Here is a 25,504-nt window from a genome sequence, read left to right on the forward strand (position 1 = left end):
TGGATGCTGGTCTCCTGCAGTGATACTCTGTGAGTGGGATTCAGGTATGTATTCATCTACTTTGCAATTTCTTAATCCAGTCACACAGATGCAGCTAGCGGAGGAAAACCAGAGCAAGAGCAGAGCAGAGATCATTCCAGCAACCTTCAAGGGAATATGGCTGCTAAGCAGAAGCAGACACCACATCGCCCTAAGAGTCCCAGTCTTCCCACCTCATCTCTCAGGAGCTCCTGTGATTTCAGCAAAAGCAGGTTGCTGCAGGGGAAGCTGGACGTTATCTCCACAATCGGCCTCAGGGCTGACTTATAGGATGACCTTGGGAGTTCTAATGATCAGGCTGTTGTGCTGGAAAATGTACCACCAACTTCAGAAGAGCTGCAGAGGTGTAAGCGAGCAGCAGGCAGCCTATGTTCACATATCTGCCTCCATAGTATGTTTGAGACAGACATGGAACTCTGGGTGTCCCTGACTCTGATCTGAGGTGGAGCAATGGTGAGTGAGCACGTCTGCCCCACCTTCCAGCTGTACTCATGCAGGTATCCAAGCTTGCAGCTCTCATCACAACTGGAGCCCTTAGTGATCAGGAGAACCTGGAGGGTGGGGTGGAGCTGGCACACCCAGGTGTCCACAGCTCCTAGACTGACTTACCAGCTGCTACCAGCAGATGAGTTCTGTAGTCTGTCTTGTCATCCTCTGACCCCTAGGTCACTACTTTGTGTAATGTCTGTACAGTTCCTGCCATACAGCCTCCCTCCCACCCATCCTCCAGAATCCATGACTATGAGACATGGTTCCACTGGATGCCCTGGCTGGTGGAATTCTGGAAGCTTGAAGTTGGGTGACTTGGGGTCCATCCTGACCCAGCCCTGTTAGTCATGGTAGGCCAGAGAAAGGAAGCAAGCCACATATGGTGAGTGTAGACAGCTCCAAGGTTGTAGGAGAGGGCGATGGCCTCAGGAGATGCTTACAGAATGCAGAATGGTGCTGTTAGAAGAAAGGGAAGTTGGAAGACATGGGTCCTGCATCTCAGTCAAGCCAGGTAGAGGCAGGCAGTTTTAATGTAGTTTCTCATGATATGTCAAGAGAACAATGGGGGGAAAACAGGGAGACCCCAGGGCATCTGTGCCTCACTCAATCTCAGTAGCCTACTGAGATGGCAAAAAGGCAGGCCTACATTCAAGGTGAGGTGAGGGATCCTCTGAGAGCCATAGCCTGCTGGCTTTAATGTACAATTCCTGGCACATGTATCTCCATTTAATCAGAACCACACACACTCACACAGCAGCTGCCCTGGCAATAAGCCATACTTTCACAGCTGTGGCACACCAGAGAACACATCTGGTTTACTGATAAACAAGAATATTTGGAGTTTCAAAGGTTTCTTGTCTGGAATATGTCAGAAGGACACAGCACACAGTAAAACTTCATGATTATAATGGTTTGTTAAAAGTAATTTACAACCCATAAATTAGGAGGACAGAGGGAGGGCTCAAGTGGAATACAAACAGAAACAATGGTGTTATCTTCATTTCAGACCATGGAAAGGAGAATCAGTCTCCAACTCAGCATCAGGTGCTTTGGTTCTGCCCGCTTTTCACCAATCCCAGAGGACCCGGAAACACATCTTGAACTAATCCCAAAGCTCTCTACAGTCTTTCAGTCTTTCAACCTAACAGCACTTTGTGTAATGTGTGACTGGGCAAGTGCATGTTTATCACACAGAAGGGAAACCAGAGATATAGAATGGGAAGGGTATGACTGCTAGAGTGTTGGGTGGGCATCTGAGTCATCTTTGTGAAGCCAGGCTTAGTGCATTCATAAATGTCATGCATAAACACACTGATACACATGACATTCACAAGATTCCTTCCCTATTCTGTAAAGGGGATAGGAAGAAAACCTGGTATCTCAGAAATGAGTGGCACACTGTGCCAACCTGACATAGCTAGAGTCTCTGAGAGGAAGGACTCTCCAAAAGATGGTGCTGGAGCTGGGCACAGCACAGAGGCACATAGATTTCTGAGTTCAAAGTCAGCCTGGTCTACAGAGCTAGTTCCAGGACATGCAGGGCTACACTAAGAAACCCTGTCTCAAACACTCTGGAGGTGGGGCTAGGGGTGAGCATAAAATGGCAAACAAGCCAGGGCATCTCCTGACCAGTGACTGCTGTGTGAGGGGCCAGGGCATCTCCTGACCAGTGACTGCTGTGTGAGGGGCCAGGGCATCTCCTGACCAGTGACTGCTGTGTGAGGGGCCAGGGCATCTCCTGACCAGTGACTGCTGTGTGAGGGGCCAGGGCATCTCCTGACCAGTGACTGCTGTGTGAGGGGCCAGGGCATCTCCTGACCAGTGACTGCTGTGTGAGGCCCACTCCACTGTGGGCAGTGCCAGAGGCTAGTGTTCCGAGTGCTCTAAGCAGGCAAAGCAGGCCAGTGAGCAGCATTCCTTCTGGCCTCTAGGTTTCCATCCTCTGTGAGCTCCTGCCTTGACTGTCCTCAGTTCAGGACATGTAAGCCAAATAAGAACCTTTTCCGCAGGTTGCTTTTGATCATTGTTTCATCATAGCAATAGACACACACGTATAGTTCATCTCAGAAATGAATGGCACACTCCCATACTTACAGCTCTGTGGTGGTTTCAATGTGACTGTCCCCCAGAGGCTCATATATTTGCATGTACCTGAACCCTGGCTAGGATGGTGTAGAAGCTTTTTCCAAGTCAGGTTAGTAAAAGCAGAAAGCATCTGCTTCTTAAGACACAGGACAATGACGCAAGGCTTGAGAGCACACTGACAGCAAGCACCAATGAAATTAAGTTGAGCTCCAGAGGCATAACCTGAGACATGAGGGCAGCAAATAGCCTAACAAGGCATTATAAGGATCTTAAAGCAGCTCACTGATCTGCAAAGGAACACAGCAAGACCACCAAGCAAGGAGAGTAACACCTGAACAAGGCATTATAAAGAGAAAGAAACCTCAAGAGCCTTAGAAATTCAGAACCAAAGAACACGAATACAGGAACTATGGACTTCCAGGGAGCGTCAACAGTGCACATAGTCAAACAGAAGACCCTGCAAAGCTCTCAGCAGATATGGAAACTATCTATATACTGAACGAAAAGACAAGGAATAAAAAGAGCAAAGAAGGGGCTGGGGATTTAGCTCAGTGGTAGAGTGCTTACCTAGGAAGCGCAAGGCCCTGGGTTCGGTCCCCAGCTCCAAAAAAAAGAACCAAAAAAAAAAAAAAAAAAAAAAAAGAGCAAAGAATCCTACAGGAGCTGGGTGGTGGTGGCTCACACCTTTAATCCTAGCACTTGGGAGGCAGAGGCAGGTGGATCTGACTTTGAGACCAGGCTGGTCTACAGAGTGAGTTCTAGGATAGCCAGGGCTACACAGAGAAACCCTGTCTCCAAAAACAACCAACCAAATAAACAAAACAGAAAAACAAAACCAAAAAGAATCCTACAGGACTCATGACTTATGAGTCCTGTATGACCTATGTTATGAGCATGACATATGTTAAAACACGTAGCACAGGATCCCACAATGTGAGGGAGGGGCTTTTAAAGAGAAGTAACTGAAACTTTAAAGCTGGAGGCTAAGTGAATCCCCAGATCATGACAAAGAACCCTAGAGAGATGAAGTGGTCTTGACTGAGACATCTTACAACCAAACTGTTCAACGAGAGAGTCAAAGAGAATTGTGGAAGCATCGAGAAAGGAGACTACCAAGGACCACCTTCCCTCTATAAGACTGCTAAAGTCCTTGGCAGAAACTGCAGAGAACAGTGGGATGGTATGCTAAAAGGACTAAAACAGATCAAAACACTAGCCTCTTAGTTCTAATTTCATTTCTGTTGTTGTGATAGAAGACCCTGACAAAAGCTGGGCAAAGGATGAATGAGCTTTTCTCCGAAGTAGATATAAAATGGCCAACAGTAATGTTGAATCAAAGCCACAGTGAGGTTTCACCTCACACTTGTCTGTATGGCTACTGCTGAAACAAGGGATCATAACAAGTGATGACAGGGTTTGTATTGTGTGGTCTGGATGAAAATTGGTACAGCCAGTATGCAAAACAGTGAAGTTCCTCAAAAAGCTAACAACAGAAATGCCATAGGGTACAATAAGCCCACTGCTAGAATTGAGGTCCGAGTGCCAGAGACATGGCATTCTTGTGTTCACTGCAGCAGCACTCCCCAGAGCCTGACTTCCTAAGGATGGGAGAATGGAGAGAGAGTGTGCTGTTCAAATACACACTTAGCTTTCTCAGAGAGAACAGTCCTATCTTATGACCACACGAATGAGATGGATGGCACCATTAAGTGAAGTAAGTGAGATGCAGAAACACATGCATCTCACCTTGCCATGATCTCTAAAACAAACTCAATAGCAGAAAAAGGATGGTTCTTGTCAAGGGCTGGGGGCAGTGATGTTCCAGGGTACCAACAGCAATGGAGGAAGTTGTGGCATTACACTTCAAAGCATGGGGACCACAGCTAACAGCTGTCTCATGTACTTAAACACACCTGACATTAAGTGACTACCTGAATGCAAGCCACAGTAATAAGGGATGGGAATGGACCTGAAATCCAGAAGACACAGCATGACCTTAATGATGGTGACAGTTTCATGTGGGCATGCTTATCCCCATCTCATCAAACTGCATTCACTGAAACTGCGTAGCTGTTAGTATGTCATCAGACAAAGTGCCTTAAAGATGACTAAACAATTACAAGTACTTGCTGCTCTTCCAGAGGACCCAGGTTCACAGCATTCACACAGCAGCTTACAACATACACATGAGCAAAACACTCCACATATAAATAAACCAAGCCAAGAGAATTCGTTGAGAAATGAAATCCTTTCCATGAAAATTTTCCTGTGTCTTGAAAAGCACACTTGAATCAAGCATGGCCTACATTAAGGTAAAATAGGGATCTAAGAGTACACAGTGATATCAAGTGGTGAAAGGGGGTTCTGCTTCTTAATGTAGAGTAAGATTAACACATTAGAAATAGAGATATCACCTCAGACACTGTCCATCTAGAGTCAACTCAGAAGGCTAATAACCCTCTACACGCAGCTGTCTCCTCCATTTGGACATGGCTTCTTGGTATCCAATATGTTTTGTTTTGTTCAGAAAAGTCACATGATAAAGGGAAGAGTCTGGTGGTGAACCAAGTATGGACATTCTTACACTGTGTCAGCAGCTTTTGGGATGGATCCAAGCCAACAAGCCATGAGACAAGTCAGCCTCAGTGTCAGTGGTGGTGACACACTACAGAAAATAGCTTAAAAGTAATTTATTTTTACATAAAATTTATACTTTTCTTTCTTTTTTTTTTTTTTTTTTTTGGAGCTGAGAACCGAACCCAGGGCCTTGCGCTTACTAGGTAAGCGCTCTACACTGAGCTGAATCCCCAACCCCAAAATTTACACTTTTATTTTACAGATAAAATTCCCCCTTTAAAAAGTGATTCTATACATGTTTGCTTTTGTGACAGGTTCTTTAGTCCTGGTACTTACTGAGGACCAGGCTGGATGAGAACTGTCAGTGATCTGTTTGCCTCTGCATCCAAAGTCTGGGATTAAAGGTGTGTGCCACTGCACCAAGCTTATACATTAGTTCTTTTACTATAAGCACACTGACACACACACAGAGTTGGGCCTGACGTGGTGATATATGCCTTTAATTCCATGGGGTCGGGTGGGGAGGAAGACATACCTGGGGCTAGAGATCTGGCTTGAGAGTGCTTGCTGTTCTCCTAAAAGGAACTCAGTTTGGGTCCCACAACCCCAATTAGGCTGCTCACAAGCACCTGGAACTCGACCTCCAGGACACCCTCTTCTGGCCTTCACTTGTACACATGTCCATACACTCACATATAAATAAAATTCAGAAAAGGTAAGTAAACCACACTTTGTTGTGTAAAGCTGAGGGGTGCCTAGAGTCCGAGCAAGTGTTCCACTATGGTTCACTCCTAACCCCAGATCTAGATACGCTGCCCACTTGATAGGCTCCACATCACCTAGGAAGCAAACCTCTGCGAGTGGTTGTGAGAGTTTCTTGATTGGGCTAATTTGGGTGGATGTCCTGAACATGGATGGCACTATGCCTTGGCTGGGGCTTGGACTTAATGAAAAGGAGAAGTGAGCCAAGTACCTGTGTCTCTCTCTGCTTCCTGACTGCAGATGCAATGTGACAAGATGCCTTGAGCTCTTGCTGCCTGATACCCCACTATGATGTGTATACACTGTATGAGCCCAGGCCACCCTTCCTTATGCACTCTTGTCAGGTTTGTCATAGCAACAAGAACAGCAGCAGACACTGCTAGCTCACTTCATGGCTCAGTTCTCAGGGATCCACATGGAGACTTCCTGACTGTACACAGTCATTTCAAACACACTGCTACAGGGATGTGCTGTTAAAAGTCTAACCGAAGGGGTGAGTCACATAGGAGCAGCATCCCTTGTCTGTGCCTGCCTGCATGCCTCGAAAGGGCACTCTGCACAGAATACTGCTGCGCGAAAAGCTCTGACTTAGGACTTTTCTACTTCTATTTAGTTACAACTGAAGGTCAGGGTTAGCCAAGTCTGCAGCACTTGAGAGAGAAAGCAAACTTTAAGGATGGAAGTCATGTATCCAAGGCCATTCCTTCTTCAGACTGTGAGCCCATGCTACCCTTACCTGACACAATCATTTTATCTCTGTTCTTCTCTCTCTCCTCCTTGAAGTCAGTGGGACTGCTGAGTGGAGATATCAGAGCCTAAGCACCAGTCTCTTAGGGGATTTGAACTTTTTCTTTTTGAGATAGGGTCGCACAATTTGCTCTGGCTGTCCTAGAACTATGTAGACCAGGCTGGCCCGGAACTTAAGAGATCTGCCTGCCTCTGCCTCCCAAGTGGTGGAATTAAAGTCATGTGATACCATGTGCCCAGCTTTTAAACTTTTTTTTTTTTTTTTTTTTGTTCTTTTTTTCGGAGCTGGGGACCGAACCCAGGGCCTTGCGCTTCCAAGGTAAGCGCTCTACCACTGAGCTAAATCCCCAGCCCCAGCTTTTAAACTTTTTTTTTTTAACATTTTAGATGATTAAAAAGCCATCAATTTATGATTCCCAACCCTCCCCTCAGGGTTTAATTCCCATCTTCTTTCCCCCTTTCCTCTGACCTGCTGTATACACATATACACTTGAAGTACACAGTACAACCCTGAAAATACAGTATTTAAACCATGACAGAACATGGCATAACTCCTCCCGCTCTTACAAAGGCAGGATGGTCTTGAACTCAGAAATCACATCTCTTGGTCAAATGCTCCCTGTTCTTTGTTTACATCCTCAGGATGGCTTTGCCCTGTAAAGACTTAGAGGCAAGACCGGCCCTCTCTCGCAGCAGACTGGCCTTCTCAGCACTCTGCTGAGGCTGTGCAGGCTTCAGTAAGAAGTGGCTAATGAAGAGCTTCAGGCCTTCTCGCAACATTCCCAGTTTTGGGTTGCTAGACACTCTGAAAGGAAATGGGAGACAGAGGTCAGGGAGAAGCTTGTCTTTGAGATCTTAGTGCCTAGTGCCTCAAGAAGCAAGACCAAACCTACTTTTAGGCACTTGGGGGTTTTTGGATGATTGTGTAAAACCCAGGGTCTCGTAATAAGATAGGCAAGTATCTACTACTAAGACACTCTAACCAGCTGGCCTCAACTCCTGGACTCAAAGAATCATCCTTGGCTCAGCCTCTAGAAAAGGTGTAACCGCAAGAATGTCACTATTCCTGGCTTCTTTTAAAGGAGAGGGTAACCCAGGGTGGTGTCAAGTTTGTGACCCTAGTGCCTCAATCTTTGAGGTGCTAGGATTACTGGCATATGCTGCCACACCTGGTCGCACCCAGAATCCATCCATCCACCTACGTATCTAGCTATCTAATTTGTGGTTCTGCTTTATTCTGAGACAAGGTTTCTCTGTGCCCTGGCTATCCTGAAACTTGCACTGTAGCCCAGGCTGGCCTTGGATTCAAGAGATTCACCTGCCTAATGCCTCCTGAGTACAGGGATTAAAGGTGTGTGCTACCACCCAGCTCCAACTTCTTTTGTCAGGTGTGGTGGTGCATGTCTTTAATACTAGCACAGGTGAGGCAGAGGGCAAAGGCAGGTAGACCTGTGAGTTTGAGGCCAGCTTGGTCTTCATAGCAAGGCCCATGCCAGCCAGGGATATACGGTGGGATCCTGTCTCAAAGACAAAATAAAAAACTCAACAAAATAAAAATCCATTTTTTTTTTTTTGGACACAGGACCTCACTCTGTATGTTAGTCTGCTCTGAAATTCACTGGGTATGCCAGACTAGCCTTAAGCTTGTACCAATTCTTCTGCCTTAGCTTCTCAGACTACAGTTGTGAACCACAATGTCCATGTTTATCTTCCTGAGGGCTAGGGATAAGACTCAGTGGTAGAAGCAGATGCTGAGATTGGGCTCAAGTCCCAGGACCACAAAAGAAGAAGATGAAATGAACCCAAGGCACAGCTTATGACTTGTCATAAGTCACTGTTCTGTGTTAGGCAAGTCTTGCATTTCTTTGGTCTAGTGCATAAACATTATACCTTAGAATTAGGACAAAAACTGTGTACTACACACAAGCCTGGCTTTATAAACCAACAGAGTGAAATGGGAGTGACCTCACGCTGGCTCACAATGCAATCTCTGCCTTTTTCCTATGTCCAATTAGGATACATACCTTGAAAAAATCACAACCAGGTCATCGTCTTCTGTTTCCATCAACAGCTCAGTCAACACTCTCCGCAGGAAGTGAACTCTGGGTTTATCCAATTCACTAAATTCAACTACCTAAGGATCAGGAGATAGGAAAGCACCATCATGCTGATTCAGTTTTACCATGGTTTGTGGCCCTTCCCACTCACTGTAATACTGGCTGTCAGAAGCCAACTGCTTGCAATGACACAGAGTACCACTGGCAAGGTGAGCTGGTTCCTAGGCTGTGAGCTGGAATGCAGTGGGGATCATAGCTACAGGGTACATATACTCCAAACCCTGGATTGGAGTTCTCTGTCCTCTGAAGTAGTTACTCTTTAGGAATTCCACACAGAGGATTAGATAAGCGTGCGCACACACACATTTCCTAGAAGAGCATCAAAAACTGAGCAAAGCATCTTATTTTTAGCTGTAGGATAAAGACACTATGCCTAGACAACCACAGACACCAACATGGAGGAAACAAGCTCAAGTTGAATTTGAGAGAGCTTCACAGTATTCTTTCCTTAACACTCTTCCTCCTCCAACTCATCCCATCAGGAAGGACATTTCTTCTTGTGTCTGACCTCTACGCCAGCTTAAATGGCATGGTCATTTTCCCTTCTCTTCTCCAGCTACTGAGGTTTTACAGCTTGCCTGTGGTTTTCCCTTTTTAAAATGCTAATAAAATGCCCTTCATCTTATTTGAAAAAAAGGAAAAGCTGCAAGAGGACAGGGTGTGGTGACAAGGTTCTGCCCATAGAGGCCTGAACAATGCCCACATATGCTCTGTTTAGATACAGGGTAGAAAAAAGCCTATGAACAAGAATAAATACTATATTAAAGAGTAGCTTCCTCGAGAAGAGCTCAGGGGTACAAACATGAGCCCAGGAACAAGGTCAGGGATGTGCTCTATGCTGGTTACTCCTGTTGTCAACTGGACTACATCTAGAATTAACTAAAATTCTGAAATGGAGGGCTCACCTGTGAGGGATGTTTTTGCTTAATTAGAAGTAGGAAGATTCACTTTTAATTAGAATCTCGACTACACCTTTTGTTCAAAGCCTATGTAAGGACAAGAAAGGAGGGATCTTTTGTGTTTTGCCTTCTTGCCCTGCCTTGCTAGCAAGTCCATTCCTTCACTAGCATTAGAGTCTTCTCCTTTGTGATTGCAGTATATACTGAAGACTAGCTGAGACATCCAGCCTCCTGGGCTGAACAACTACTGGTTCCTGGACTTTTTGTTCAGATAGCCACTGTTGGATTAGCTGGACTGCAGCCTGTAAGTCATTCTAATAAATCCTCTTTCTACATATCGATTTCGATTCATTCTATAAGTCTTTTACTCGGGAGAACCCTAGTATAAGCCCTACCACACACAACTGGTTCCTGCCTACTTCTCATGGTCACCAGGAAATTATGAGTAGAAACTTTGATGAAAGGCAGGAAATTCAAACGCATAGGATGCTGCCCTGCAGATCAACAATGTCACAGGACACTGAACTTACATCAAGTTAGCATCTTGACTTGTCTCTACTGTTTACCTCCTTTAGTCTTGTTAGAAGGTCAGGAATCCCTACCTCCTGTGCTTCACTGCCTTCTGTACTGGTGTCTCAAGGCTTTGAAGACCCCAAGTGTAGGGTGGTGAACTACAGTCTTGTGGTATTTTGCAGTGAAGATCCACAATTGCATCTTTATAAGCAAAGTCTGTCCTGGCTAGTTTTATGTCAACTTCACACAAACTAGAGTCACCTAAGAAGGAAGCTCAATTGAGAAAATGTCTCTCTAAGATACACTGTAGTGCCTATCTCAAGAAAAGGAGGGAAAAACAAAAGCTGGGCTGTAGTGATTGATGTAGGAGGGCTCAGCCCATTGTGGGTGAGGCCATCTTAGGCTGACTGTCCTGGGTTCTATAAGAAAGCACCTGCCTCCAAGTTCCTGCCCTGACTTGCAATAGTAACCCTGAAAACAAAGTTCTACTTCACTCTATACTCCCAGATGATCTGTGACCTCAGCGCAAGCAAGCACGCACGCACGCACGCACGTACACACTCACACTAAATATAAAGCAGAACAAAACAAAACAAACTGATGCAAACTTATAATTGGACACTATAGTCTAAGTGAATTTATAGAGTGTGCTGCCTGGGCATTTCTGTGATGGCTATTTTAATGAAAACACTTCATAGCTAGTGTGTATGTGTACTTGCCTTTAATCTCAACACTGGGAGGCAGAGGCAGGCAGATCTCTGAGTTCAAAGCTAGCCTGGTCTACAGAGCGAGTTCCAGAACAGCCAAGACTATACAGGGAAACCCTGTCCTCCAATACCCCATCCCCAAACTGCTCAAAACATCACAATCTCAAAAAATACATTTTAAAATATACAAAATAATTTATACTGTCTTAGCTACTTATATTAATTTCTTGCACTATACAAACCTTTAGAACAGAAAGTGGAAGCGACTTTGTCTTCAACAAGTGTGTCAGCAGATAAACTAGGTTTGAGAACTTAGTGCCTGACAAATTTTCTAAGTCCCGAAATTTGTCCCATATGCTGAACTGGAAAGTCATCTGGTTAATAAACAGTAAAGAAGAAAAAAGTTAAAATGCAAATCATTGGAACAACTTACCAGAAATTACTTTAAAGGTACCCTATTTCTTAGTCACTTGTCAATAACCCAGTTCCTGGGAATAGGAACAACTTCACTGTCTTTCTTCCTGATACCATCCTGATACCATCATAGAAGTCCCTTTTGAAGTTTTGTCCCACACGTTAACACACAGCTTTGAAGAAAGGTTTTTAGTGCCTTAAACAACTAGAGGCATCCAGTCAGCACAATCATTCTAGCTGTAACAGCTAAGCTGCCTTGGCCTGGATCCTTGTTACTTTGTCCCACGAGGGGCACGAAACTCCTGGTAATGCGCCAGGCGGATGTACTGGTGGTCTTAGGTTACCTGGAATCTCCTTTCATAGGCACAGAACTTGCTGGCCAGGAAAGCATAGAAAGGGTTGTAGGTTTTCTCTTGCAGGCAGCAGTCCATGAGGATATGAACTATTTCTCTCTCCTGCTGGTCCTTCAGCCCAAGCCTACAGACAAACAGTCAGACTAAGAATATAGTCTTTCAGTTTTCTGTTTAACATTTTATCGATTCTTTGTGATTTCATATCACATACCCCAATGCCGTTCATCTCCTCATCCCTTTGTACCTGCCCTTGCAATCGCCTCTCCAAAAGAAGATAGAATTAAAACAAACAAACAAATCATCTTGTGGTGGGGGCTGCAGCATGTCATGGTCTATCACACAGTATATAACCTTTTGTCCAAACATCTTTACTTGCAAATATTCATTGCAACGTGCCACTGGTCTGGTTTGAGGTCTCTGGCTTCTGCTATACTATCAATACTGGATCCATATGGGGAGTTCTCTTAGTCTGCTGTTGCCCTGTAATATGGAGATCCTGCAGCTTTGGATCTGTAGGACTTCACATGCTCCAGAAGTCCATAGATGGGGTAGATGTTGGGCAGGCCAACTCAAAGCCCTGGTTCTGGACCTGGGAGGTAGCTGAGTTGGTCAGCCCACCAGTCCTCCTATGCCCAATACCACCAGGGCAAGCTCTCTAGCACTGCTCTGGCTAGTTCACCAATGAACCAGCTGGCAAGGGGAGGGTCAGCTGTCCTGTCCTTATGTCCTTGGGGCTGGCTCATGCACCTTAGTCACTAGGATCACTTAGTCACTACTGTGCTGCCCAGGTGAGGTGCAGGGTCTATGCTTCAGAGTGCTGAGGCCCATAAGGTGCAGGGCCAGCTCTCCTATCTGGTGCAGATGGTGAGGGCTGGGTGGTGAGGGCTGGGTGGTGAGGCCTGCTTTCAATTTTTATGGCAAAATCATCTTCTCCTTATCTGAGGAGTCCAGTGGCAAATGAGTTGAGTTGGTTAAGAGGACGGTGACAGCCACAGTCCACTTTTGTTTCTAGCTTCTTTGGGCCTCAGTTTTTTTCAATAACACAGCCTAATGTGTAAGGTACAACACAACTCCCAAGTTGAATACTGGGTACAAAGCTGAGGACTGGTTTATATTCTTATGCAGGTGTGAAGCTCAAGACCAACTTGAGCTGTATAGGGAAACCTTCTCCAGGTAAAACTCACAGCAAAACCCACTGTGTTGTTTGTATAGTCCTGTGAGTGTGGGTAGTCCCAAGTGTCTGGTAGTAGCCACCACAGTGGAAGCACAGTAAGTTCCACAGCCACTAAACCTCCTTCCTTTCTTTGTAGCAGGCATTCTCTTTGAAACAGAGGCCACCAAAAATGTATTTTTTGAGCCTCTAGGTCTGCTATATAAACACATCAACAGTCATGAAGTCAAGACTGACTCCTTGGCCTGGGCAAAGAATCCTTTAGAATTACCTGTGCTAGTGTGAGCTTGGGTGCTAATGTGAGCTTGGGTGCTAGTGTGAGCTTGGGTGCTCAGCCTTCTGTAGAGCTGACTGACAAGTATCCCAGACGCCAAGAGGACCCATAGCTGGTGTCTACCCAACAGTGGAAGAACATACAGCGTTTGAGTTTTTGGCAACTGATTTGTCTTTCTTCTTCTTGTGACAGTGAGGAGGCATATTAAGAGCAGAATGAACTGCCCTGCGCATGCCACACAGTCCTGTACATGCTAGGCAAACCCTCCACCACTGAGCCATGTCCTAGACCCAACATTAGTCCTTTGAATTCAATGGTTGGAGACAAAGGCTCTAGACTTAGGAGAAAACAGCAAATCTGCTGCCACATTATCCCCACAACTTCCCCAAACAACAAACCCCAACAGAAGCAGCATGCTGCTCAATGTGTATGTGGGTCATCCAAACAACCAGTTTCATTTCAGCTGTACTAATTAATCCATGAGGTTAAATATCCACAAGAACAGACAGTGATTAAACAAAACAAAACAAAACTGCAATGCTGGACTCCAGGGCCTCACACTGTTGAGTTACAGTCCCAGGGAGTCGCTGCTAAGTCTGGTATGCCCTTTCTTTTGTATCCTGGCTGGCCTGGAAGCATGTCTCCAGCTTTGGCCTCTCAAGTGCTAGGGTAACAGGTTATACCACCATGCCAGCAGTGAGTAGGAGACTACATACATTCAGCATATAGTAAGGTTTCAGAAACAGAAGAAGCAAGCTCCAGCATCTTAGAGCTAGCCTGAAAAGAGAACCATCAGTTCTCAGACCACTCCATTATCTCAATGAAAGCAGTCTCCTCAGTGACAGGACACTATTCTAGCATGTGTCTAAACTTGAATTCTGAAGAGTAACACTCACACTTGAACACATGTGACTATAAACTGTGTGTGCATGTATGCACTAAGTACCAAGCTTGTATTCTTGGGCAAATCTGCAAAAGAAGAGCTCAGTGGGAGCCTTCTCAGGAGGTGATCAGATCTGTGCACAGGTGAAGACCAAGTTCAGACACAAGCTGCTGCCAGAGCCTGGCACTGTTGTTCATATCAACAAGGCCCAGTTCAGAGACCCAATCATCAGACTTGTACTTATTTCTAAGTTTATTTTAGAAATACTTTGTAAAATTTACAACTAATTATAGAAAATATATTGTAAGTTTTACATCAAGAGTCTGAAAGACAGAAATAATAATTCTCAATAATCAACAGCCCTAACAGACTAATCAGGTGGCTGGTTACCTAACATTGCTAGCCAAACTCTAAAATCTTGGCACTACACAGCGCTATTTACCAAGGATATACTAGCAGGGATCAATGTGTTATGGGGGTCGCATGAGACCTCAAGCCCAGGTAAGAGGGCAGTAATAGGAAAGATTCAGTTCCTCAAATTATCCAAAAGCTAAAACCAAGATCAATTTCTATCATGTCTATTAAATAAAAATCAAAAAGTGTTCCCACCAATGCTTACTTCAGCAGCTTCTCAAAGGCATCCAAGAAGTCCTCACTTGTCATCATAGTACAGAATATATTCCTCCTGACATCAGTGTTCATCCTCTGCTTCCTGGCAAGCTCCAGCATCTTAGAGCTAGCCTGAAAAGAGAACCATCAGTTTCCAGACCACTCCATTATCTCAATGAAAGCAGTCTCCTCAGAGACAGGACACTATTCTAGCATGTGTCTAAACTTGAATTCTGAAGAGTAACACTCACACTTGAACACTTGTGACTATAAACTGTGTTTGCATGTATGCACTAAGTACCAAGCCTGTATTCTTGGGCAAATCTGCAAAAGAAAAGCTCAGTGGAAGCCTTCTCTGGAGGTAATGAGACCTGTGGATCAGATCTGGGCACAGGTGAAGACCAAGTTCAGACACAAGTTGCTGCCAGAGCTTAGGAGCCACAACTACCAAGTGGGGTTCCCGGGCAGGAAAGACAAGGACACTGGAGTTACAATCTGAATCCACAGCAGGGTCCAGAACCTATACCTTCTGGGAACAGCATGTTGCTGAGTTCCAATAACAGCCCCTATCAAATGAGTTTCATTTTCTCACCTCTCTCATTCAATTTCTAGATTTTGTCTGAATTGGGGTTGAAACTTTTTTTTTAGATATATTTATTTATTTTATGTATGTGAGTACACTGTAGCTTCAGACACACCAGAAGAGGGCATCAGGTTCTATTACAGATGGTTGTGAGCCACCATGTGGTTGCTGGGATTTGAACTCAGGACCCCTGGAAGAGCAGTCAGTGCTCTTAACCGCTGAGCCATCTCTCCAGTCCCTGGGGTTGAAACTTTTAAAAATTCTTAAGAAGCAGAGAAACTCAATTAATCATAGGCTGACATGAGCAGGGAGCTACTTTAAGCAGAACAGGCTTCAAATGCACCAGGGTGTGTATAGCCAGGCAGCCAACAAGGTCTTCATACCGTGCCTGCAAGTGGCTTCTGCAGGTGTGTGTGATGGTTTTCAATCATTGGGGTCCCACTCCATGCAGACCCCACAATCCACCAGCGACCAGTCTGCTCTGCATTCAAGATGCCATCCCAGGAGATGCGAAGCTGAGTCTCAGAACCTGAGCTAGCATTTCGAACCTGATTAAAAGAAAAGGCTCAGAAGTATTTCAGCTTATTCACACCTGCACTTCTTTCATGATCTCTTTGACAATGGCAGTTTTGGTGTACGACTACGGCAGTGAATCACAGACAATTGATTGGAAAAAGGCCACAAAGAGCCATCACCTCAATGTTGTGTCAAGTCTGTGGGTCCACCATTCAACTGTGTGTGACCTAGGACCTGTACCAATGGCTATGTGACTAAAGACTCAGAATGATCATGATGACCATCTTGTGCCAGGACTACAGGTTGAACACTCGAGGAGAGCTTCCTGGTTCCATTTGGGGCCTGGTCTTCTGAGTACCAACAGAGGAAGCCATCATACAGCCTGAGTTTAGCACCTTAGAAGATTCATATGGGTAGTCAACTAATTTGATGGAATTATCACTACTGATGTACAATCCCCTCCTCCCATCTCTGTCGTCTCCTCCTCCTCTTCTTCCTCCTCCTCCTCCTCCTCCCCTTCCTCCTCCTCCTCCTCTTCTTCCTCCTCCTCCTCTACCTTTCTTGGTTTTCCTCCTTCCTCCTTCCTCTTCCTCCTTCTTGGTTTTTCAAAACAGGGCTTCTCTGTGCAGTCTTGACTGTCCTAGAACTCACTCTGTAGACCAGGCTGGCCTCAAACTGAGAGCTCGACCTTGCTTCTGCCTCCTGAGGGCTGGATTTTAAGGTGTATGCCACTCATATGTAGCAAATGTACAGCTTGATCTTCATGTAGGTCCCCCAACAACTGAAGTGGGTACTGTCCCTATATTGCTGACTGCCTGTGGATCCTGTTCTGGAGACACCTTGTTTGGCCTCAGTGGGAGAGGATACCCCTAATCCTGCAATGACTTGATGTGCCAGGGTGGAGTGATCTCACGGGGGCCTCCCACTTCTCTGAGAAGAGGATAGGGAGATGGGGGAGAGGCTACGTGAGGGGACTGGGAGGAAGAAGGGGCTACAATCGAAATGTAAAGTGAATAAATAAATGAAAAAAAAAAAAAGGTATACCCATTACTGCTTGGCCAGATGTACAGTTTCTAAGACTAGTGCTCAACATAGCCTGAACTATTGTCACCCTGGGTCCATAATGGTATGGAGGTTCAGGACAGAGTAGGGTATCACTCACCAGAGCTCTCTGCAACTTCTTCAGCTTCTCCACAGGCTCAGGATTATAGCCAGGGATTTTACGCATGTCATTGTTCTTCAGAGCCAGCATTGTTTCCAACATAAACCGTACCTTAAGGGAAAAGAAATCCACCCAAACTCATCACTAACAGTCACCGATGATTGAGCTTGGTAAGAAATACATCACAGCTGAAGCAGAGGGGCACCACTGATGAGATCACTCACAGCTGGAGGTAGTCTGTGTTACCTTCAACACTGCATTCAGGGATACAGTTTTTAAAATAGTAGAGTCTCATACCTCAGCACTATCCAGACTTTCCCTCCTCTACTTCCACAACCCCAGTCCTGGTATGAGGGTGACTCAGTAGTATCCTTCATGGCAAACCCACCCTCAAGACTTAATCTAGATGCCAACTAGACTACCAACCATTCAGAAGTAGGGCCATCTTCCCTTCCAGCCTCACCTCTTCCAAATTCCCATCACATGAACATTACTTCTGACTCCTAAGGCTGCATCCTCTGCCACAACTCTCACACATGCTACTTTTGTTTCAAGATTCCTGAAGCCTTTTCCTGCTCTGGCCCTCCTATTATTCTACACTGGGGTCAAAGTGACCAGCAAAGTACAGGATCTGCCAATCAACTATCTGTGAAGACCTTCCTCTACTCAAGAAAAAAACCTGGCTCCCTAGGCCCATGTGTGAGGACCTGGCCTATCTTCTCTGGCAAAGGTCACACTGGTTCTTTTCAATAGGTCACTTTCTCCTTTCTTTTTGAGGACCTCTCAGGTGCCATCCTACCCTTCACATGAGGTGGGACCTATTTTATAGGAGAAACTGGTTGGTAAGACCCAAGTCTCTGCTGTTCAGAAGCAGTGCCAAACATTCAATCCAGGCTGACACTCAAGCCTCCTGGGAAACAACTTCTGAGAGGACAAACAAACAAACCCATTATAACTATAAAATGTGTATGATTTCTTAATGAAAAAAAAAAACAAACAAGTCTTGAGTTTAAAAAGAAAGGTATAGTGGTATACACATGTAACCCCAGCACTCAGAAGAGGATCATGAGTTTGAGACTAGCCTGGGCTACAGAGTGAGATTCTATTTCAAAAATTCAAGGAAACAAAAACAAACCCTCCCAAACCAAGGTCAGTTTGCAGACTAAGGACAAAGCCACAGTAGCTGGTGAGGAGAAGAGAACAGAGCATGAGGACACGAATGCTAGTGTTGTGCCAGACACTCATTTTCATTCTGTCATCTGTGCCTCATAGATACTCAGCAGGTCAAGCAGCACTCCTACCCTGTTCTGGTCCTGAAACTTGTTGCCTGCACCAATGGCCTGGGCCTGGGCTTCTGTGATCAGTTCCTTAAGTGACAAGGCATCATCTTTTCTCAATGCAAAGCCCACATTTTTCAGCATCAACAGGATCAGCTCAATGTCTCTTTCCGTAAAAGTTCCAACAAGCTTCTTTAAAATGTCAAAGATGAGGAGAGACTGTACCACGTGGAAGTTGTACAAATGAGCAATCATGGTAAAGAGGTTGTCCAGTTCTTTCCCCTCACCTCCATCTCTATAGACATCATCAAACTTCTTCACCACAGCTTCAAGGAAGCAAGCACCAACCTGAAGGAGATGAAAGAGACATCATCACATCCCTCTGTGGCCCTGCCGTAAAAACTGCAAAGGAACACCTGCAAAGTGCAACATTAGGTAGGTGGGGTAAGAACCCCAACTGAGGTGCTGGTAACTAGAAATGCAGGCTTCACATACGGATGAGAAGATTCTAGATAACAAACACAGAACTGAGTGCTTGCCTTGGCATACAAATCCTTTCTGTAAAGATACTTTCATTTCTTTAGAATCAACGACAAAGCGGGTTTTAGCCAGATGTTACTGTATCTCCTTGGAAAAACTTCTTTAAAAAATGTGCCAGTGAGATGGCTTAGCATAAAGGAGCTTGCTTCCCACCCAACAACCTGAGTTTGATGTCAGAACCTATGTTATGTAAAGATGATAACCAGGGGACAGCACCAGGCCAAGAACTAGCAGAGGCCTGAGGAAGCTGGACAAGGCCACTATGGCAGTAGCCCTCTTGTTGTTCTGGAACATTCAATTTATAATGCCTATGTGTGTTTTGGGGAAAAGGAGGCCAGGGCTTGAATCTTGGTGGTTCTGAACAAAAGGCAGTGAATCCTGAAAGCAGAAATTGTAGTGATGACCCTCCTTGCTGGTAGCATTATCTTGTGACTATTTTCTTTTGCAGGACATCCAGCTGGGAGATGAGTAGGCAACTGTGATAGATGGGAAAGGGCTGCTCACAGAGTGATCTGGGACAGACGGCAAGGAAGTATCGCTGGGTGTGGTTCAAAGCATTTGGTCTGGGTCTCCAGGAACTAGACAAGGGTAAGTAGGTTGTAGGCAGCTGGTTGTAACCTGGTTTAGTGTCAGAGGCCATGTGCAGAGTCACTGTAAAATTTAGATTAGGTATGACACACAAACAAAGGAGGGCTGATGAGACCCAGTCAGTTCAGAGTATAATGGGCAAGACCACACAGAACTGTTAGACTGCAAAACACTGAAGCTGAAGAAATCAGAAAGACACAACAGACTGGCAAGACTCATTTCTGGAAGCCAAAACTAAAGACTTGAGGCTTGATTTCCAGTTCAGGTTTTCTCACTTTAGAAAAAAACCTAAGAACACCCTCACATAGCAGTATGCCACGTTATGCTCATGTACAGTGTTAACAAAGACAGGATTCTTCAGAGAGCAAGAAACATTGAGACACTAATTCAGGTTTGTTTTCAGCACACAGATAGGTCCAATTATGTAACAGGCCAAAATCTAAATTCTAATATTTCTTTAAAATTAAACACACTAGTATAACTTAGAAATATGAACAGATATCACGTTGTTAATACTGACTCTGCTATGTGAGTTCCAGCACAAATCTGCAAAGGCCTGAGTGTTGAGTGCTTGAGGAAAGACACAGTAGTTAAGAACATCTTTAACATTTTCCCCCCCTTCCATGAGTTCTTGGGAGCTTTTTCTCAGCACAGTTTAATGGAAATCAGCATCCTGAGAGCATAGCATATCTGGCACAAGCTTTAGTGAATGTCATTAGCTAAAGTACTATAATGACTTCCCCTTGAACAAGTCATCTCATTGTCCTTCATGCTATTAGCAAAGGTTTAAATGGGAAATAGGACCAATAATTTCAGGTTTTCAAAGCAAGTAAATTCTTGATGTGCTGTGGTAGCCACATCTATGACTTTTAAAATAACTCAGTGAAATGCCATTTGTACTAAAATCACTTTGATTAAGTCTGCTGAACTGTCCCAGTGTGGTATAGAATGGGGGAAGCACCACAGCAGCCAGAGAACAGTGTCAATTACTGTGATTATGGGACACAAGGAAAGCTGTCCAGGGCATCCATTACGCTTGTAATGTCAAGAAAATGGACTCCAACATTCACATGTAAAAATAAGCATAGCCCTTGGCAGGGCAGAAGGGGAGATTATCACAGAAGCACAGTTCCTGAGGTAGCCAGGGCAGGGTTTTTGATATAGTTGGGTCACTCTGTCCTTAGTTTCCTAAGCTTCTCGACCTCACTGACTCCCTTTGAATATTCTTCTAGGTGGCATAGTTAGGGCATGGAGAAAAGGCGCAGCTGTACCTCTGTTCCGACCGTGTGGTGGAGGATACTGACTAAGAAGACATGCTCCATCATCAGTCTGCTGGGCATGGTTGAGGTAGTGACACAGGCATCCATGAGGACAGCAGTCAGAGTATCGTTCATGTACTTCCTGCTGTGGGCCATGTACAGCTCCTCTAGCTGCCCACTTATAGAAGCCATGTTTGGTTCACTCAACCTGCAGTGGAATGTATGCAAAGTGTTACCAATGCATTCTATTTTATGTGTATTTCTAAACCAGAAACCACCCTGAATTTGCCACAAAAACCTGGTGTGTACTGCTCATAACACACTCTAGAATCCTGAAATAATGTCAGTTATCCTTTATATAATAGCTGAAATAATGAACGTTGTCTTTTAGCACAGCTCAGCCACTGAAGCATTCATTCCTTGGGGTCCTCCCTCAGTCTGTACATACCTACAGGTAATCTCATCTAATGCCCTAAAGGCAGTGATCACTCCTAGGTGGTGAGTTAAGAGAAAAAAACATGAACTTGTTTCATCTCTTAGACGACACAAGCACACTCAGTTCCTAAACCCATTGTGTACCTGTGCTTCAAACTGGACTTGCTGTCAAAACAACAGGTAATGGCAAAGCTACAGGATGTCATGGGCTTTAATGAAAAAGAAATAAAAAGCACAGAGGAGAGAGAAGGAAATGTGACAGAACAGCCATGTACCTTGGTATCGGTAGCAGACACTAAAATCTTCAGGCAACAAAACTGCATAGAATCAGTTTCAATATCTCTCTTCCTTCTGAGGCTCAGGAAAACAGGCAAGTACCACCTCCTCTAGTTTATGGGGTGTGGAGGGCTTCGGGTTTGTGCATGTTAGATGAGTACTCTATCAACTTGGCCATTTGTTTTTAACTGTAATCTAGCCTGGGAGTGATACCTCCACACAGGCCCTCCAGGCCATGAGCAGAGTCACTGTCCAGGTCCTTTAGTACAAAAAGGACCTCCCACATTGTCTTCGCAATTCCCAGCGATCTACAATAACAAGTTAAGCAACAAAAGAACAATACATATTTGAAATCTGACAAAACTGGATGAGGTGCTAAAGGCCAGGATAATGGTCATCTTTGGGGCTTGGAAGAAATACCTGAACAAGGATGAGTGAAGGACATGAAAGAACTGGAGAAGGCTTTAGACAAGTGACTCCAATTCATTTGTAAGACTAGGGAGCCAACAAGAAAAGGTAAGTGACAAATTCCCACCCATGTGGCTTCCAATGAAACTTCTGATGCTTTAAGCCTAAAATGGACAATTAAACAAAAATACAGATGGTGACTCAGGGCTGAGAACCCTGTTTGCCACTAGATGAATTCACATCACCTGCTTTTCAGATAGTTTCTACAGTTAAGTGATAGTACATCATATTTCTGTAAGGTTACCTGTTAATTAGGCCTTTAACATGTTTCTTGAGCCTGTCTAGCTCTTCTTTCTTTTGGACATCTACTGTCTCCTCACTTCTCAACTGAGGAGGGATGTACTTTTCACCACTTTCAACACAGTGACTCTCCTTGAAAACAGGAAGAAAATTGCAAACACAAATTTACAGTGGAAAATCCAGCATTATTTGTTGTTGTTATTTATTCCAAATGCTAACCCCGTGAGAACTTGTAGCAACTATCATTATAGGATACTGCTATTTAACGAAGTGAAGTTCTATGAATGCCTAGAATAGCCTGGGTCTGCCTGTTCCTCAGCAGGCTGTGGCCGCCACTGTGTTAGTACGAATACTGTTCTGTACTCTACCCCTCACTTTGGAATGACAGCCCAGAGGACCTACAGGTTGTTTGTGCCATACCTGATGTTCTAAGTCATCTTCCAAAGAACTTTCGCTCTTTTCTACAACTTCTGCAAAACGCACTTTCTTATTCCCTTTATTTCCTCTTGTCCCACTTTCTGTTTCTCCTTCCTTTTGGGAGTTTACATCTTCCTGATCCTCCTGCGGCACTTGCGAGTCTGGGTCCTCCTCACTTTCTTCAGAATTGCTCTCAGGGTCACTCTCCAAGAATGTCTGTCCAGTCTCCACCTTTCCTTCCTCCTCTTCATCGCTGCTTTCGTACAGGCCACCGCTTCTCCCATATTCCAGGGCCCCCAGGATGTAGTCTAGACCGTCGCGCGCGAAACTGAGCGGTACGGAGCTACCATCACCCTTCTTACGCTTGTGGAGGCCGAGGCATCGTTCCAGCTTTCTGATCTCTCGGTCCTCCTCCTCATTGGCCGCTAGAAGTGCCCGCTTCCGGGCAGTGGCGGTGGCAGGACCAGGCTTTCCGGGAGCACCTTTAGCCTTTGCCTGAGTTGAAGTCATGGTACCCTTGGAGTAGGAACTATTGGCCTTAGGCTGGGTCGCCGAGGCCTTGGTGTTAGCGGAGGGAGCACTGGCCTTGACAGGGGTTGCTGTAGCCTTGGCGGGGGTCGGCCTCATCTCAATGCGCGGCCGAGTTTCCGGGCCACCGTTAAGGCCGACATTCCCTTCTTGGTCCCCTGATCCGGAGCCTACTGTCCTCTGCAGGCGCCGCACTTTCCTCAGCTGTCGCTTCTTCTTACGAAGCTCCTTGCGGCTCTTTCGGTCGCCAGGCCGGGAGCGCGCCACAGCGCTGCGATTCTCGCAGGCTTCGCTCTCGGAGGTAGCCCGCACGAAGCCTTCCACGGCCAGCCGTAGCCGTTTCAGGGGTCCCTTCCCACCGCCCGGACCGCGACGGACGCCGCTACACTTCGTGCGAGCCATGAACCTGTGCTCTACACCACAGACAGCAGGCCCCACGCCTACAGACGCCAGTAACTTCCGGGATTTTTCAATGGCATCACTTCCGGCAGGGGCGGGACTTCCGTACGCTAACTTCTGTGGACTAAAAGTCGAGACTGGTGGAAGGTCCCCTCTGCTGGTCGGAGGGCTGCAGTCACAGACACTAATGGAGTCCTTTAAAATTTGAAGCTCTTGTTTTGGGGTGCCATGAGGAAATCACCCTACATATGGCTGTATCATAATCTTTCCACACATTCTCGTATTTTCGTGCATGCGAGTTTACCCAAGGGAAGGCAGTCAACGCTGTTTCTGTGTTTTTTGATTTTTGGTTTTTTTTTTCTTTTCCTTTGAGATACTTTCTCAGTCTGTAGCCCAGGCTGACCTTGAATTCTTGGGCTAAGCACTCCTCAGCTGAGTGTCCCAAGTAGCTACAACTCCAGGCCCACAGCATTGCACCTGATCAGTTATTTCCAACACTTTAATATTAGAAATGATGCTGTAATATATCTTTGAATATATAGAATTTTATGTTTTAAGGAGCAGAACCTGAAGGCCACATTTTAAGAAGGATGATTTCTGGAATAAAGAGTCTGTCTCTTTGTAAAATGAATGCAATGATTCTGCTGGGACTCCTGGGAAAAGGCCATGGACTCAATCAAAGTAGATTTATTGATTATTTGCTAGCAGGATGAACAGTCTCTGAACCATATTTGAGATTGCTTTGAAGAACGGATATAAGAAAGTTTTCTTTTTTCTTAAGGAAAAAAATCATAAGAAGACCTTCGATATCTATGAAAGCAAGCGAAAACTGGACTGTTCTGTCTAGTTAAGTGGTAAAGGCAACTCAAAACCGACTTTGAGTATTTGTATAAGCAAGTTACAGAAGCAAAAAAAAAAAAGCAGTTAGTCAGGTCATAACAAAGATAGTCATGGTTGTCCATTTTTTGGGTGGGAATTGGTGTGTATCACAGAGTCAGGGCTACCAGGAACTTATCATCCAGGGACTAGATTCATAGAAAAATGGCCAGTGCTTATCAGGTTGCTTGGCGTAAAAATGGAGCTTCTTTAGCCACCTCATAGAAATGGTAGCTGAACAGAGCCTGAGAGAGGTTCAATAAACAGTGTTTCTCCACTGCTTCTGCTTCACTTCCTACCTCCAGGTTCCTGCTTTGAGTCTTGCCCTGATTTCCCTCAAAGGTGGACTTGATGTGAAAGCATAAACTAAATAAACCTTTCCTCCTTAGTTGCTTTTTGGTTATAGTGCTTATCACAGTTACAGAAAGCAAACTTATGGTCACTTTTCATTGTTAGTCTGGCTGGATTTACAATTATCTGAGGACACTAAGGCTCCTTTTAAGTTTGTCCATGGGGCCATATCCATCTGGTTAACAGGAAAACATCCATCCCAGATGTGCTTATGTTAATTATCTCCTAGGCAGAGTCCAGATGAAATGAAAGGGAAAAGGAGAAAGCCGGGGTTGGGGGCTTTTGCAGTTGCCACGTGAACATTCTATAACACATGTTCCTGTTGACATCATCTGAACCACTCTCCCAGGCTTTCCTTTCCATGATGGATGGAGACCATCTGGATGATCCAAAATAAGTGTTGCTTTCTTTTTCTCCTTCTCCTCCTCCTTTTCTTCTTTTCTTCTTCCTCCTTCTTCTAATATTTATCTAATGTACATGAGTACACTGTAGCTGCTGTCTTCAGACACCAGAAGAGGGCATCAGATCCCATTACAGATGGTTGTGAGCTGCCATGTGGTTGCTGGGAATTGAACTCAGGACCTCTGGAAGAGCAGCCAGTGCTCTTAACCGCTGAGCCATCTCTCCAGCTCCAAGTGTGTTCTATAACTTGCTTTTGTCAGGTATTCTGCTACAGAGACACAAAAGCAATGAATACACACACAGCCTGTTGAGAGACAGATAGAAGTCTGTCTGAAGAAGGGATGTCCTGTCTAGCTTTGTGTCAACTTGACACAGCTAGAGTCAACGGGAAGGAGGGCTTCAACTGAGAACGTGCCTTCATAAGACCCAGCTGTAAGCCGTTTTTTTTATTAGTGTTTGATGGGGGAGGGTCCAGTCCATTGTGGGTGCTAGCATCTCTGACCTGGTTCTATAAGAAAGTAGGCTAAGCAAGCCATAATGAACAAGTC

General features: G+C 45.1%; 1 protein-coding gene across 4 annotated transcripts; it reads right to left on the reverse strand.

Moving 5' to 3' along the window:
* Positions 1–1,423: 1,423 nt before the first annotated feature.
* Nom1 (nucleolar protein with MIF4G domain 1) lies at positions 1,424–24,586 on the reverse strand. 4 transcript variants are annotated; one of them, XM_039108548.2, is made up of 11 exons: positions 22,404–24,586; positions 21,988–22,115; positions 20,577–20,772; positions 18,202–18,525; positions 16,901–17,011; positions 15,606–15,770; positions 14,650–14,771; positions 11,694–11,826; positions 11,178–11,309; positions 8,724–8,833; positions 1,424–7,504 (listed from the first exon to the last, which is right to left on the reverse strand). In XM_039108548.2, exons 1-11 carry the CDS (start codon positions 23,328–23,330, stop codon positions 7,330–7,332), a joined length of 2,523 nt encoding a protein of 840 aa, XP_038964476.1. In that variant the 5' UTR covers positions 23,331–24,586; the 3' UTR covers positions 1,424–7,329. The 4 variants fall into 4 exon arrangements, with proteins under 4 accessions (XP_038964476.1, XP_038964478.1, XP_038964477.1 ...); XM_039108550.2 differs by lacking the exon at positions 21,988–22,115 and having other exon boundaries at positions 22,404–22,538; XM_039108549.2 differs by lacking the exons at positions 1,424–7,504; positions 8,724–8,833; positions 11,178–11,309 and having other exon boundaries at positions 11,689–11,826; positions 14,640–14,771.
* Between the last annotated feature and the right edge of the window lie 918 nt (positions 24,587–25,504).

Source organism: Rattus norvegicus, chromosome 4, assembly GCF_036323735.1.
Source record: "Rattus norvegicus strain BN/NHsdMcwi chromosome 4, GRCr8, whole genome shotgun sequence".
NCBI lineage: Eukaryota > Metazoa > Chordata > Mammalia > Rodentia > Muridae > Rattus > Rattus norvegicus.

What these genes read in the sequence shown, in the direction of transcription:
- Nom1 (XM_039108548.2), bottom strand. Translation starts at nt 23,330, where the DNA reads ATGGCTCGCACGAAGTGTAGCGGCGTCCGTCGCGGTCCGGGCGGTGGG. An exon ending in AGAAGTTGCAGAGAGCTCTG is followed by an intron (nt 15,771 to 16,900) that starts GTGAGTGATACC and finishes TCTTTTAATCAG; the next exon opens with GTTCGAAATGCTAGCTCAGG. An exon ending in AGAAGCCACTTGCAGGCACG is followed by an intron (nt 14,772 to 15,605) that starts GTATGAAGACCT and finishes TTCTCTTTTCAG; the next exon opens with GCTAGCTCTAAGATGCTGGA.